The sequence below is a fragment of the Trachurus japonicus genome, chromosome 16 (assembly GCF_045865225.1).
Source record: "Trachurus japonicus isolate A0001 chromosome 16, Traja_1.0".
NCBI lineage: Eukaryota > Metazoa > Chordata > Actinopteri > Carangiformes > Carangidae > Trachurus > Trachurus japonicus.
This window is the reverse complement of record NC_140922.1, coordinates 31472298-31486340: the sequence shown is the minus strand read 5'-3', so window position 1 is coordinate 31486340 and position 14043 is coordinate 31472298. Positions and strand designations below refer to the sequence as shown.

Here is a 14043-nt window from a genome sequence, read left to right as displayed (position 1 = left end):
TCGTATATTCTCTGCATCTGCGTCGACTCTTGACTTCTTCAGGTCCACACCTTATAAAACACGTTTCCCGTGTTTCCCCGGCATACCGCCGCTTCCTGCCTCTTTTTTCTTTCTTTCTTTTCAGACTGAAATACCTCCCTTCCTCTTTCTTTCTCCACCCAGGCTTCTGTACATTTTTCTCTTGTTTCTATAACTCACCTCCTTTACCTCCTCCTCTTTTAACTCCTGCTTTTTCCATCCAACCACCACCACCACTCCTCCTCCTCCTCCTTTTCTCCTTCTTCTTCCAACTAATAACAAACCTCCTCTAATCCTAACAGCTCTCCTCCAAAACATATCGCCCACCTCACCGCCCCTCTCTGCTGCTTGGCTTCCAAGGCTCATTGAAATACTCCAGACTCCTTATTTTCAGCTATTTATAGCATCACAATAAAGCTTAACAAAAAAGAAACACTTCCCAATATTTCCAGACATTTCACATTAAATGTGCTTCTGGGGAGGGGAAACTGTTCCACCAACACGGCCCTGCCAAGGCAAATGTAATCCAAGGGAAACAATAGCATGAAAACATCCATTTTTTTTCTAAACGAGCGCTGAAATCAGTTTTTTTCTTTTTTTAAATATATAAAAAGGAGGTCTGTGACATTTGAAATAAAGAGTGGTTTTGTTGGTTTGCGAGGGGAAAGTAATATCTTCCAGAAATATTGCAGGGCTGGGAAACAGATGCCTGGAGGGAGCCGGGGGATGAACTGGGTTAGTTTGGAAAGCGCCCAGATGTCTTTACGTCAAGTCAGCGGCGCTCCGTTAGCAGCAGCTGCTCCGCTCTGCTCTGCTCTGCTCCGCTCTGGATTAGAGCGGATGAGACGCTCGTAACGTCGCTTCACTCTGCTGCTAATGTAATGCTGTTACAGAAATCCCTGTGTTTGGATACAAGACTGGTTTTATACTCTAAACATTTATTATAGAGACGTTGTTATGCTGTCAGTGCATGATGTCGTATGGCAGCAAATTAAATGTGTTGCACTGATTTAATTCTTCACTTTTATGTGCAGATGAAACACCGGCTACTCAGGTTACATCCTGACTCATATAAAATGTGAACTAATGTGAAAATACGTCATTATCAGCTCGTTAAACAGCTCATCCTTGAGTCTTGAGTTTGAAAAAGTTTCCTTGAGAGAGGAGTTCTGGAGGTATTGTGTTTTATGTGAGTTATTACTAATTATTCCATTGAAGCTTAGGTTAAAATAACTAAATAACAGGATTTATTGTTTGGTCTAAAAATAGTTTAAATGAATGTCAAAGTGCAGAGTGAATATGAGATGATCTGTAATTTGATAGAACTTGATCTGGTGGGCCATTATAACCTATAAATAATGAGAACTCTAAATTTGTCTCTTTGTTTTAGTGCAAATAATAAAAATAAAATATGTGCAATTTCAAATTCATCCTGCGAGCCGTATGTTTGACACGCCTGGAATAAGAGATTATTTTATTTTGAAGAACAGGAAGTTGTGTGTTGAGTTGTCTTCCTCTAAGACGCAGTTATCTCCTTGTAAACTGCAGCATATTGATCAGTTAACGATCGGTTATGAAAGACACGCGCTGTCGGTGAAGTCGTTGAAGACCTCTGACCGCCAAAATCTCGTCAGTTCATCTTCGAGTCCAAGTGAAGGTTTGTGCAAAATTAAAAGAAGCTCAATCGAACTGTTGCTGAGATACTGTGTCCACGACGACCTGGAAACCTGAGGACGATATACAGTATCGACCCCTATAGACCTGTCGTCTGAAAATATAAAATATCACCGAGCCGTCTCTGTTTCCACTGTTTGCTCCTGTGATCATGAAACTTCTCCAGAAAAAAAAAGAAAAGAAAAAGAAAAAGAAAAAGAACTATGAGTTATATTTAATGTCAACACCGGTTTGGACAAACCAAGCGAACATAAAACTGTCATGATTGATGATGAGAGGAGGACGCGTTTCCTCTGTCAGAGCTCTGAAGGTGGAACAACGAGACGGAGCAGAAATAAAAAACAAGGCTAAAGCCGGCTGATGGCAAACAGAGCGAAGGATGAAATGAAGAGAGACAGAGATGAATCCTGGAGGTTAGGACATGAAGAAGGAGAAGAAGAAGACAAGGAAAGGAAGGAGAAAAGCCAGTCGAGTTCTGATTGGACGTCGACTTTCACACACTCGTGAACCAGTGTGAAACGTGTGAAGTGTGTGTGTGTATAGGAGCGTGGTACCTGTGGGCGAGCTGTAGGACACGGTGATGTCTCCGGTCAGGTCGGCGGGGGGATAGTGGCCGTTGAGGAACGCCGCAAACTCCACGACGACGGAGGAGCCCAATCCTGAAGAGACAGAGAGAGAGAGAGAGAAGAGAATAGATAGTCAATAAGATATGAGTCTGTAGTTGCGTTTCCATCAGCTGTTTAGATGCGCATCGAGATGTATCGCATCGGAAAATGATGATGGAAACGCCGTGATTCGAATTAAAATCCCCTGATTCGCACAAACTGAAATACGCTCGCTATGGCCGGGTTTTGGTTGATTTGAATGGGATGAAAACAGCTGTATGCGAATCAAGTGTGACGTAGCGCACTTTCACCCCATCTGCTCCTGTGTTTGCAGTTCACTCACAAGATAACAACAGGGTTTCACTAGGCTACATGTAATTAATTGTGCAAAATAAAAGCCCCCACACACCTTCATAATGATGTTACTGCACAGTTCTTCATAGTTCCTCCTTGCATTATGACGGTAATAAACATATGCGCTAAATCGCGCTATTGTGTTCAAATCAGACCGTCAGTCCATCCGGGGGTGGGGGGTGCAAAGTCCGTAGATGGAAACACACATGATTTGAATTTCTTTTAATGCGCATTTCCCAGTAATTCGAATCACTTTGGATGGAAACATGGCTTGTGTTGAAACTTCAAAATATCTTTATTGGAGCCGACAAGGAGACGCTGAGGTTTAAATGTTGAATACCTGCTCAGGTTTACACTTTTTAAAACTTCAAATTTCATAATCTGTTCTCATTGAAAAAACACATTGATATTCCTCATTATAAAAGGTGAAAAGTTTAGTTTCTTTGATCTCATCGTTAAACGCTGCTGAAAACATTTAAAAAAAACAATAACATTACAGCTGAAGCTCAAAATAGATCTGAAAACTTTTTCTTGGACTGAAGCTGAAGTTTAATGTTTCTGAATGAAAGGCCATGTTGTTCCTGTTTTATCCCTTTGTGCTTTAAATTTGGTTTATTACACTGATTCTTATTGTATTGTTATTTTAATTCGGAATTTATATCTATCTAATATTACAACGGAGTATTAGGGCCACATTGACAAATAAAAAAGAATTTAAAGTCGTAAATTTGCGACTTTATTCTCGTAATGTTACGACTTTTTTCTCGTAGGAAATGTACGACTTTATACTCGTAAATTTACGACTTTATTCTGGAAGTCTGTGTTGTGTTTTGTTTTGTTTTTCTCAATGTGGCCCTAATACTCTGTCTGTTTTTGTGTTTTTATTTCATTCATATATTTGGTTAATAAAGCATTTCTGACCTTGATTATCTTTTTTTTTTATCAATAACCAGTCTCAGGCACAGCTCTGTAATGTTCTGTATAAATAAAGTTAATTATTATAATTATGGAAAGTGTAGGATTCCCCCGGTTTAGTGAGTTTGACTCAGACATTTTGTTTTATTTCCTCTTGTGAGTCAGAGCTGAAGTGAACGTGAACTAAACACTAAATCACTGCAGTTTTTCCCCTTTGACTCATTATAAAACGTCGTTAAGTGAAGTTTTTCTGAGCTGCAGAAAAGACGCCGAACGACGACGGACGAGGAAACACAGCAGCTGTGACGAAACACACACACACACACACACACACTGTAACACACACACACACACACAGTTGAAGAGTCAGCGTTTTGATTGGAGGTGTGGACAGGACAGGATGCAGCAAACCCAATACTAACCAGACGCCTTCATGTACACACACACACACACACACTGAAACACACACAATGATTATGCTAAACTTCTCCAGGCGAGGTGAGGACAGAGGATTAACAACATAAACCAGAACTTTAACTCCACACACACACACATAGACACACACACACACTGAAACACACAAAATAGTGAAATTATATGTAGCATGGGAGAGGGGCGATGACTTGTAGCTTCCCTTCAAATACCCCAAGACTAACAGAGAGAGAGAGAGGGATCAAATACAGACAGAGAGGAAAGGATATATTACAGCTAATGGCTTCATGCTCACACACACACACACACACACACACACACACACACACACACACACACACACACACACACAGGGCGCTGTGGTGGTGTAATGGGGCGTGATGTTCCTGAGCTCGACCTGTTACAGGTGACTGAGCCCCAAGTATGTGTGTGTTTTATGTCTGTGTGTGTGTGTGTGTGTCTAAGAGAGAGAGAAAACATGTGAATTTATAAATCATTAGAATCATTAAAGGGATAGTTCAACATTTTGGCAAATTGGCCCATAATCACTATAGTCATAGCAGTAGGTTCGTTACCTTTATTTGTCGGTGCAAGCTATTTTTTAGAACGGCGGAGCAGAGCCGTGAGCTGCTCAGAGCTACGCTACAGAGGCTCATGGGATTTCTTGGTTTCCCTCATCAAACTCATCAAATACACAATCCAACAAGTCCGCAACGGTCTGGTGTACAAGTTGTGACCTGCACATTCACCACGCTATGAGATAATAACACAACGTTACCAGACAGAGTTGTTTTAGAGGGAAATTCATGCAATGCCACTGATGCGCGTTGCCTTCAGGGACAGTTTTTCATCAAACAGTCTCTGTATTTCAGAGCACTCCGCTCCCAGAATGCAGGTCTGTTAGTGACTCCCAGTATCTCTAAAAACAGACTGGGAGGTAGAGCCTTCAGTTACCGGGCTCCTTTACTGTGGAACCAGCTCTCTCCATGGGTCAAAGAGGCAGACACTCTAACTACATTTAAGTCTAGACTTAAGACCTTCCTTTATGACAGGGCTTTTAGTTAGGGCTGGTTCAGGTAGCTCTGAACCATTTTATAGCTACGCTGCTATAGGCTTAGACTGCTGGGGACACATCTGGTTACACAGAGCCCTCTCCTCCTCTTCTCTTCTCTTCTCTCCTCCCCTCCCCTCCCCTCTCCTCTCCTCTCTTCTCCTCAGTATATTTTTGAACTGTCATTTTCTGTTGTACTTTGTAGTTTGGCCTTGGTGTCTCGCACTCTCTCTGTGTTTCCGCAGATCCACCGGAGCTCCATCTCTCTGCACCAGCCGCCGCCTGCATCGCCCCCCCCTCCCACCCCTTCCCCTGCTGTTAGACCGGCCTCCCCTTCCTTCCCATGGACCAGTCTGCCACCCAGCCCTCCCATCGAGCTGACCGCCCCCCCCCCCACCAGAGACTGCCTTCATCAACTCCTGCTAACATTTCCATATTTCGCACATTCTGTGACAAACTGTAAACTGTTTTCTTGTCTGTAACAACATCTATTGCACGTCTGTCCGTCCTGGGTGAGGGATCCCTCCTCTGTTGCTCACCCTGAGGTTTCTCCGACTTTTCCCTGTTAAAAGGGTTTTCCATGGAGTTTTTCCTCAGTCGATGTGAGGGTCTAAGGACAGAGGATGTTGTTACGATGCCATGTAAAGCCCTTTGAGACAAACTGTTTGTAAAAACGGGCTATACAAATAAAATTGCCTTGCCTTGCCTTGCCTTGCACCGACAATTAAAGGTAACAAACCTACTGCTATGACTATAGGGATCATGGCAATGGGCCAGTTGGCCAAAATGTTGCACTATCCCTTTAAGATAGACAGAAGAGTCATCCTCTCGAGCTGAGGATAGACAGAGGAGGAGGAGGGAAAGAGAGACGACGACCCCCCGACAGACAGAGGAGAAGATAAACGATAAAAAGCAGAGAGACTTTCTCTTCTCTCTGACAGCTTCACCTCCCTCCCTCCCTTCTTCTCTTTCCTCCCCCTCCTCCTCCTCCTCCTCCCTCCCCTCTCTCCATCTCTTATCTCCTCATCTTTAGCTCTTCTCTTTCCCTCCACAAACCAACAGACCCTGTAGAGTCACTCACTTCCTTCACCGGCTGTTTTTTTTCTATTATATAAAGAAAATAAAACAGAAGATTAAAACCTTGAACCTTTGAGACGTTGCTGCTTTAATTACAGTTTAAGAAACAAGCACCAGTAACAAGTAAAACATTTTATTATTATTATATATTAACTTCAACCACTTCTATCTGTTGACGTGTTCATTTGAAGCTTCAGAGGAAGCAGCAGATCCTCTGACATGAGGAGCAAAGGTTAAAGGTCAAACACTAGAATTAAGTAGAAATGACAGGATATTAGTTTATAATATTAAATATCTACATCATACAGGTAATAAAAAACTCAAATATCTAAGATGTAGCTCTTAATTTTAAAAGACAAGCACCAAAAACTAATTCATGAGCTATAAAAACATGAAATAAAACCTGTATTTGTTTTAGTTTTTTACTAAAATGACTTCAATTTTGACCGAAGTTTAGTTGTCACCGCTTAATGGATAATTATTGCTCTTACTCATTTCTAACATCTGCAGGTTAACTGTTAAATTTATACAAATGTGTTTTTCCAACTGACTTTCATTTTTGCAGCTCTGCAACTTTGTAGATGAGATTTTCTCTTTCAATGTCTTTTCTGAGGATTTAAATAAATATTATTCATGACAATGACGTTCAAAAGGAAACTGTAATCATCTACAACAATGATTTTTCTGATATTTATAATAAAGTTGAAGTAAAAAATGAAGATTAGTCAAATTCACCTTGAAATTCAACTCAACTGTAAGTGTGTTATAATCAATATGGTGACACTTTGGATTAGGGAACACATATTCACCATTAACTAGGTGCTTATTAATATGCATATAAGTAGCTTACTAGCTCCTTATTAGTCATTATTAAGCATGTTATTCTACATAGCCTTATTCTACCTCTATTACACCATGAATTAAGATTTTTCCTGATATTAACCCTAATTATGGCTTATTCATTGTAAATTAATGCATTGTTGTTTCTGAATAATGATGTGAATAACCAGTGGGTTATTGGGGCCTTGTACAAGAACAGTAATTCTTCCTTTATCACTCTGAATTAGTAGCTATAGCATTAACGCATTAATTTACAATGAATAAGCCATAATTAGGAGTTCATATCTGGAAAAATCTTAATTCATGGTGTATAGAGGTAATAGAGGTAGAATAAGGTGTTAATACGTGCTTAATAATTACAAATAAGGAGCTAGTAAGCTACTTATGCATATTAATAAGCACCTAGTGAATATGTGTTCCCTTTTAAATTCTGATTGAACTAAATACCTGGTTTTATCTGCAATAATCAAGTATCAGTTCGTTAAATGTATCGTCAGGCTCTCATCAACAATTTCTATTCTTTTTCTCTGTGTCTTTTCTCTGTTTCCATCTCCCTCTCATTCCCACTTTCCTTTCATTTCACCTCCTCTCCTCCTCTCCTCCTCCCTCCCTCCCTCCATCTCGGTGCTGTCTGTCAGCAGAAGGCTTTTAACCTCTGAGCCCCGGAGGTCAAACTGGTCAGACTGGTTAAAGTGCTTTAAGTGTTCCCAGGCCCATTAAGACCAACAAACAACACCAAAGAAGACACAGAGTAATCCCCTCTCTCCTTCTCCCCTTCTCCCCTTCTCTCTTTCTCTATCCATCTCTGTCTCTTTTCTCTCTCTCTCTGGCTTGTCATCATGTGTCGGGGCACATCTGGACAGGTCAGCTCCGTTCAGACTGGTCCCACTGTTCTCCAGCCACATTAACCCATTAACACCAGCGCCAAGCAAAACAAACTCCACAAAGGAGCCTGAAATCCCCCCACTTTATACTTTATACTGCCTCCTCCACCTCCTTTTTCCCCTCCTCTCATTCTCCACTTCTCTTCTCTTCATCCTCCTCTCCTCCACCACGCTCGTTGTGTTTTTATAACTTTCTGCCACCTTCAGTTTTCGTTGCCTTTCTGCTGCTGCACCTTATTTATCCCCTGGTTCCTCCCTCCGTTTCCTCCGTCCACTACACAGTTTTCTCCTGGTATTTCCCTCTTTTTCTTTCTCTCTTTCATCCACTTTGCTGCCATGAATTCCCCCTCTATAACTATTTATACACTCAGGTTTGAGAGCGTGCACGTGGCCGCTTCATTCAGTGAAGTGTTGTTGTCTTCTGCAGACACATAGATGCGCTATTTCAAGACAACATGTGAATGCAAACGTAATTGAATCTTTTGGCTTGTTGTGACAGTATAGAAATAAAATCTGAACGTAATATTGATGTATAAACTACGGTGGCCCCTGAAGGTCAAAGCACAACTGCAGAAAACTTCATACGAGCTGCAAAATTCAGGAAACATCTTCATCATACACTGATAAAAGTGATGAACCAGCCAGAAACTTGTTGTCCGATGCTCAATTGTGACTTTTGAAGTTAAAAACATTAAGTAACAACTGTCTCTGAGCAGGTTCATCATGTATTTTTTGCTTTTTAAGTTATTTTTCGCCTCATTTCTGAGACTGTGGGAAGTCAGAGAGATGATGGTGCAAAGGGTGTGGCTGGATAAGTGCACTTCTGTTGTGTTATAGGACTGAATTTTGTGTTTTTGTGTGCGTGTTTTTCTTGTGCTGATAGAGAACAGAAGGTTTTTTGCAGCTTTTACCGAGCAGAGCTGCAGAATCTGCTGCTGCTTCTCTGTCCTTTACTTTTTACCTCACTTACTTTGTATTCTCGTTTATTTTTGCACATTTTTTCTTAAAAACAGAAGGAAAAGGTTTTTAAAATGGTTCATAAAAGCACAAATTTAACGATTCATTGGGGTATTGCAATACTTGAACTAAATATAAAGAAGATGATCTGTTAAAGCTTCGTTTTAACTGCAGTGCAAAGACTGACACATGCAACATGCTGTTTTTCTGTTTGACATTAAATTGCATTTCATTTTTACTTGTACAAGTTTAAACGGATAGTTCACCCAAAATTGAATCATTATCTACTCCCCCTCATGTGGACTAAGGGCTGGGAGAAGTTTCAGAGTCCTCCATGGCTTCTCTGAGTTACAGGGGGTCTCGGCGTAGCAGTGCATGTCCATATAACGGTTGCAAATGGATACCAACTGTCTTCGTAACAAAAAGACACACCAAAATGTCCGTCTTGTATTGAAGCCCCGAAATGCAAAATTTTCCCGAAAAAAATTAAATAAGTCTATATTTCAAGCTTGTTTTGTAGTGGAAGCTTCTCGAAGCTCCTCTTCCCGGACAATTTCGCATTTCGGGGCTTCAATACAAGACGGACATTACATACGAGCAGCATGGAGGTATTTGGATGTTTTTTGGTGTGTCTTTTTGTCACGAAGACAGTTGGTATCCATTTGCAACCGTTATATGGACATGCACTGCTACGCCGAGACCCCCTGTAACTCAGAGAAGCCACGGAGGACTTTGAAACTTCTCCCAGCCCTTATATTAGTCCACATGAGGGTGAGTAGATAATGAGTGAATGAAATTTCAATTTGGGGTGAACTATCCCTTTAAATGGCAGCGTGTGCGTGGAGCGGAGCTGGTGTTGCGGTGCGGAGCTGCAGCTTCCCCTCAGGGCTCAGGTTCTACAAACTGACAGCTCAGGTTAAAGCCACTACTGACTGTTTGGAGGAGGTCACAGGTCAAGAAGGGTGGAGATGTGGATCTATACCGCACAAGGAGAAAGAAAGGGGCATGTGTGTTCTTGTGTGTGTGTGTGTGTGTGTGTGTGAGTGTGTCCTTTCTTTGCCATGTGCAAATAATATAAAAAAAGCAAAACATGGAGAGGAGGAAAAACAAAAGTGGAGGGTAAAAAATTTGTCCGGACACATTCCTGCTCTGCTACTGCTTCACCTGTGTGTGTGTGTGTGTGTGACTGTGTGACTGTGTGTGTGTGTGTGTGTGTGTGTGTAACAAGGGAATCTGAGGTGACCGTCTCTGGCGGTGTGTTAAACGCCGACCTTTAACCCTCCGCGGGTCAGGATCAGGTCGGATCGCCGTGTAGGGTCTCGTCTTTAAACAACAATAACACCGACAACAACGACGACGACGACTGACCCGAGCTTCACTTTGGAGATAAAAGAGGTCGAGTTTTTACTTTCACAACTCGTCTGAAGTGAAATGTTTTGTTTTCCACATGATGATTGATGGTTTGGCTACACCATCTTTCAAAAATAAAAAATAAGTGAAAGGGATAGTTCACCCAAAATTACCTCCATACTGCTCGTCTGTAATGTCCGTCTTGTATTGAAGCCCCGACATGAGAAATTGTTCCGCCGGTCAGTGTAAATCACGAGAGATTTGCACGGACACAGGAAGAGCAGTGAACCGAGACACTGGGAGCTTCCGCTACAAACAAGGTTAAAATATAGACTTATTCAATTTTTTTCAGAACAATTTCTCATGTCGGGGCTTCAATACAAGATGGACATTACAGACGAGCAGCATGGAGGTATTTGGATGTTTTTTGGTGTGTCTTTTTGGACGAAGAAAGTTGGTATCCATTGACAACCATTATATAATGGACAAATACTGCTGAGCGGACCCCCCGTAACTCAGAGAAGCCACGGAGGACTCTGAAACTTCTCCCAGCCCTTAGTCGACATGAGGGTGAGTAGATAATGAGTGAAATTAGAATTTTGGGTGAACTATCCCTTTAAGCAGACTAGTTCACAAAATCTATTTGGTAGGAAATGGAAAAAAATAAAAAATAAAACAGAGTTTGCGTTGGCACAGCCGATGAAAAATGGTTCATGTCGTGGTGAAATGATTCGTGCAACAATTAACTGCCCGTACAACTCATTTAAATACAGACTGACACCAAGTATATGTCTGTATGTTCACATAGAGTTACATTACATTAAGCATGAAGGTCGGCAGCAGTTTGTAGAACAGGACGACAGACTGGAAACCAGATGATGATCGACAGCTAAACATGTTGAATGGATGGATGGAAGGAAGGAGAGGAAGAGGGAGATTTAAAGAGAGAGGAAAAGAGGGAATGTAAAGAAGGAAAGAGAAAGAAAGAAGTAAAAAGACAGAGAGAGGATAGAAAGAAAGAGAGAAAGAAAGAAAGACATAAAGAAAGAAAGAAAGAAAGAAAGAAAGACATAAAGAAAGAAAGAAAGAAAGAAAGAAAGAAAGAAAGAAAGAAAGAAAGAAAGAAAGAAAGAAAGAAAGAGACAGAGAGAGGGGATAGATCGATAGATTGATAGATAGATCGATAGATAGAAAGAAAGAAAAAGACAGACAGAGGGGGGAAGAAAGAAAGAAAGAAAGAAAGAAAGAAAGAAAGAAAGAAAGAAAGAAAGAAAGAAAGAAAGAAAGAAAGAAAGAAAGAGGGGGATAGATAGATAGATAGATAGATAGATAGATAGATAGATAGATAGATAGATAGATAGATAGATAGATAGATAGATAGATAGATAGATAGATAGATAAAGACAGACAGAGGGGGGAAAGAAAGAAAGAAAGAAAGAAAGAAAGAAAGAAAGAAAGAAAGAAAGAAAGAAAGAAAGAAAGAAAGGAAGAAACACAAGGAAGCAAGAGGAGGAGGAGGGAAATGAAGACATCGGGGCTCAGCGTGACGAATGAAAGAGAGGAAGCAGAGAGAGAGGAAAAAGGTGGACGGCGGAGGAAAAGAGAAAAGAGGGGAGAGTCGAGAGGGAGAGGAGGGGAGAAAAGAGAGAGAGAGAGAGAGAGACAGAACAAAGGAGGCAGTGTGTGGTGGACGGGGGATTGAGTCGCCATCTGAGACGAATAAAAACTGGAATAACAATAAAAGTCAGGAGGCGCTACCTCCCCTCCTCTTCCTCCCCCTTTTCCTCCTCCCCTCTCCTCCTCTTCCTCCCCCTTTTCCTCCTCTCCTCCTCTTCCTCCCCCCCTCCATCACACACACACACACACACACACACACACACACACACACACACACACACACACACACACACACACACACACACACACACACACACACACACACACACACACACACACACACACACACACACACACACACACACACACACTCTACATCACTTTCATTACTGTCTTTGTTGCATTTAGTGCCACTCGTTACACGTCACTGCTTTGGAAACACTGGTATAAGTGTCTTTTAATAATATCTATCTATCTATCTATCTATCTATCTATCTATCTATCTATCTATCTATCTATCTATCTAGCTTTTCCATAAAAATATATATTTAGTCTGAATGAAACAATGACTTCCTGTTTACATCGTACCGGCCAGTAGCCGCCATTGTGGCTCACTTCTCCACTGTTTTCCTCCCGGTCTATCTATCTATCTATCTATCTATCTATCTATCTATCTATCTATCTATCTATCTATCTATCTATCTATCTATCTATCTATCTATCTATCCATCCATCTATCTATCTATCTATCCATCCATCTATCTATCCATCCATCTATCTATCTATCTATCCATCTTTCTTTTATGTAAAATGCTTCGTGACAAATCCCTGCAGAGAAATTTAGAAATGAGCTTTGTCACCGTTTGTCTGTGTGTGTGACAGTGGAGCTGTTGCTAACGCGGTTGCTATGGTGTTTGTGTTAAATTGCAGCCAGGTTTTCTGGGTAGGCTACAACACCTGCATGCGGCTCCTCTGGTCTCTGCTACTTGTTCCTGAATCTTTTTTCTCTCTCTCACGTATTGTTTATGTTATGATGAAGAAGTGCAGGATGAAATGAGTCATTAGAGTAGATGATGACATCACAGGATGATGTGAAACGGTAGAAAAGGAGAAACAGAAGCTCGGGGCTTCACACGCAGCATGAGAGAGAAACATTATATAAAAAAAGAAAAACATGATTTGTACGTTTATTTGATTTTATTGTGATTTTTATTCTGGATAATGAAAGTTTTTTATTATTAATGATGATCCAAAAATACTGTCTGCAGCTATGGTTTCTATTTTAAAACCCAAACAACCTGCGTCCAGATGAGTGTTTCAGATGTTTCATGATCAATGTTACCAATAGTGGAGGAAGGTCAAAGGTTAACTGAGTTCTTTTAATGTGTTTTAATTTGTTTTTAATGTGTATTTATGTTAATTTAAACATTTAAATCACTTTTAAAGACCTATACTTCTTCTCGCTGGCTTTCAAATCAAGTTGAGACAGACACCTTGACTTTTATCTCGTTATTAGTATGGTTTTTATTGTCTTAACTGTATTATGTTGGTCATTTATGTTGTTTTCTTGCAGACAATTGATTATATTTATGTTGTGTAGAACTTTGGGCAACTGAGCTTGTGATACATAAATGAAATTTGAGTTTGAGTTGAGATTTGAGAAAACTCTGGTCTTGTGTTTGCATGTATTGAGGTGAAAACTTAAAAGATTTTTAGGTTCCTGACAGAAAATCATCATTGTCTGGCTTTAGGTTCTGTGAAATCCTATATAGATAGATACAAAACTTTTATTTTGTAAAATGCCTTCGCAACAACACATTTCTGTTAATGCCAATAAAGCTAATTGAATTGAATTGAATTGAATTGAATTGAATTGAATTAAATTGAATTGAATTGAATTGAATTGAGGTGAATTGAATTGAAGTGAAGTGAATACAGTCGACACTGGAAGGTGAATTTGTTTAAAAGAGTTTGTGTGGATGAAGATCTTTGTGAAAATGATCTGATATTTACAAGGCTATCATTGAAACTGGAGGGGGAAAAATGTTTTTAGAAGTTTTCATAAACACCTGGCTGCATGTGAACATGGTCTACGACGTCATGGTTTCCATCCAGACTTTAACGCACCTCTAAAGTTTTTAAATAAAAGCAGAGTCGATGATGGGAGGAGGAAACGCAGCAAAATAGGTTTTTAGAACAGAAAATTGTCATAATAATATCCCTTTGATGTGTTTTTATTTATTCTAAGAGATATTCGTCACTTAACAGC

General features: G+C 40.4%; 1 protein-coding gene across 2 annotated transcripts in view; it reads right to left on the bottom strand.

Moving 5' to 3' along the window:
• The window catches only part of bbs9 (Bardet-Biedl syndrome 9), a 290122-nt gene that overhangs the window by 212050 nt on the left and 64029 nt on the right, over nucleotides 1-14043 (bottom strand). For both annotated transcript variants that reach the window (XM_085803054.1, XM_085803055.1), the window contains exon 14: nucleotides 2247-2351. In XM_085803054.1, the coding sequence (XP_085659180.1) occupies nucleotides 2247-2351 (105 nt within the window). The remainder of the gene's footprint in view (nucleotides 1-2246; nucleotides 2352-14043) is intronic.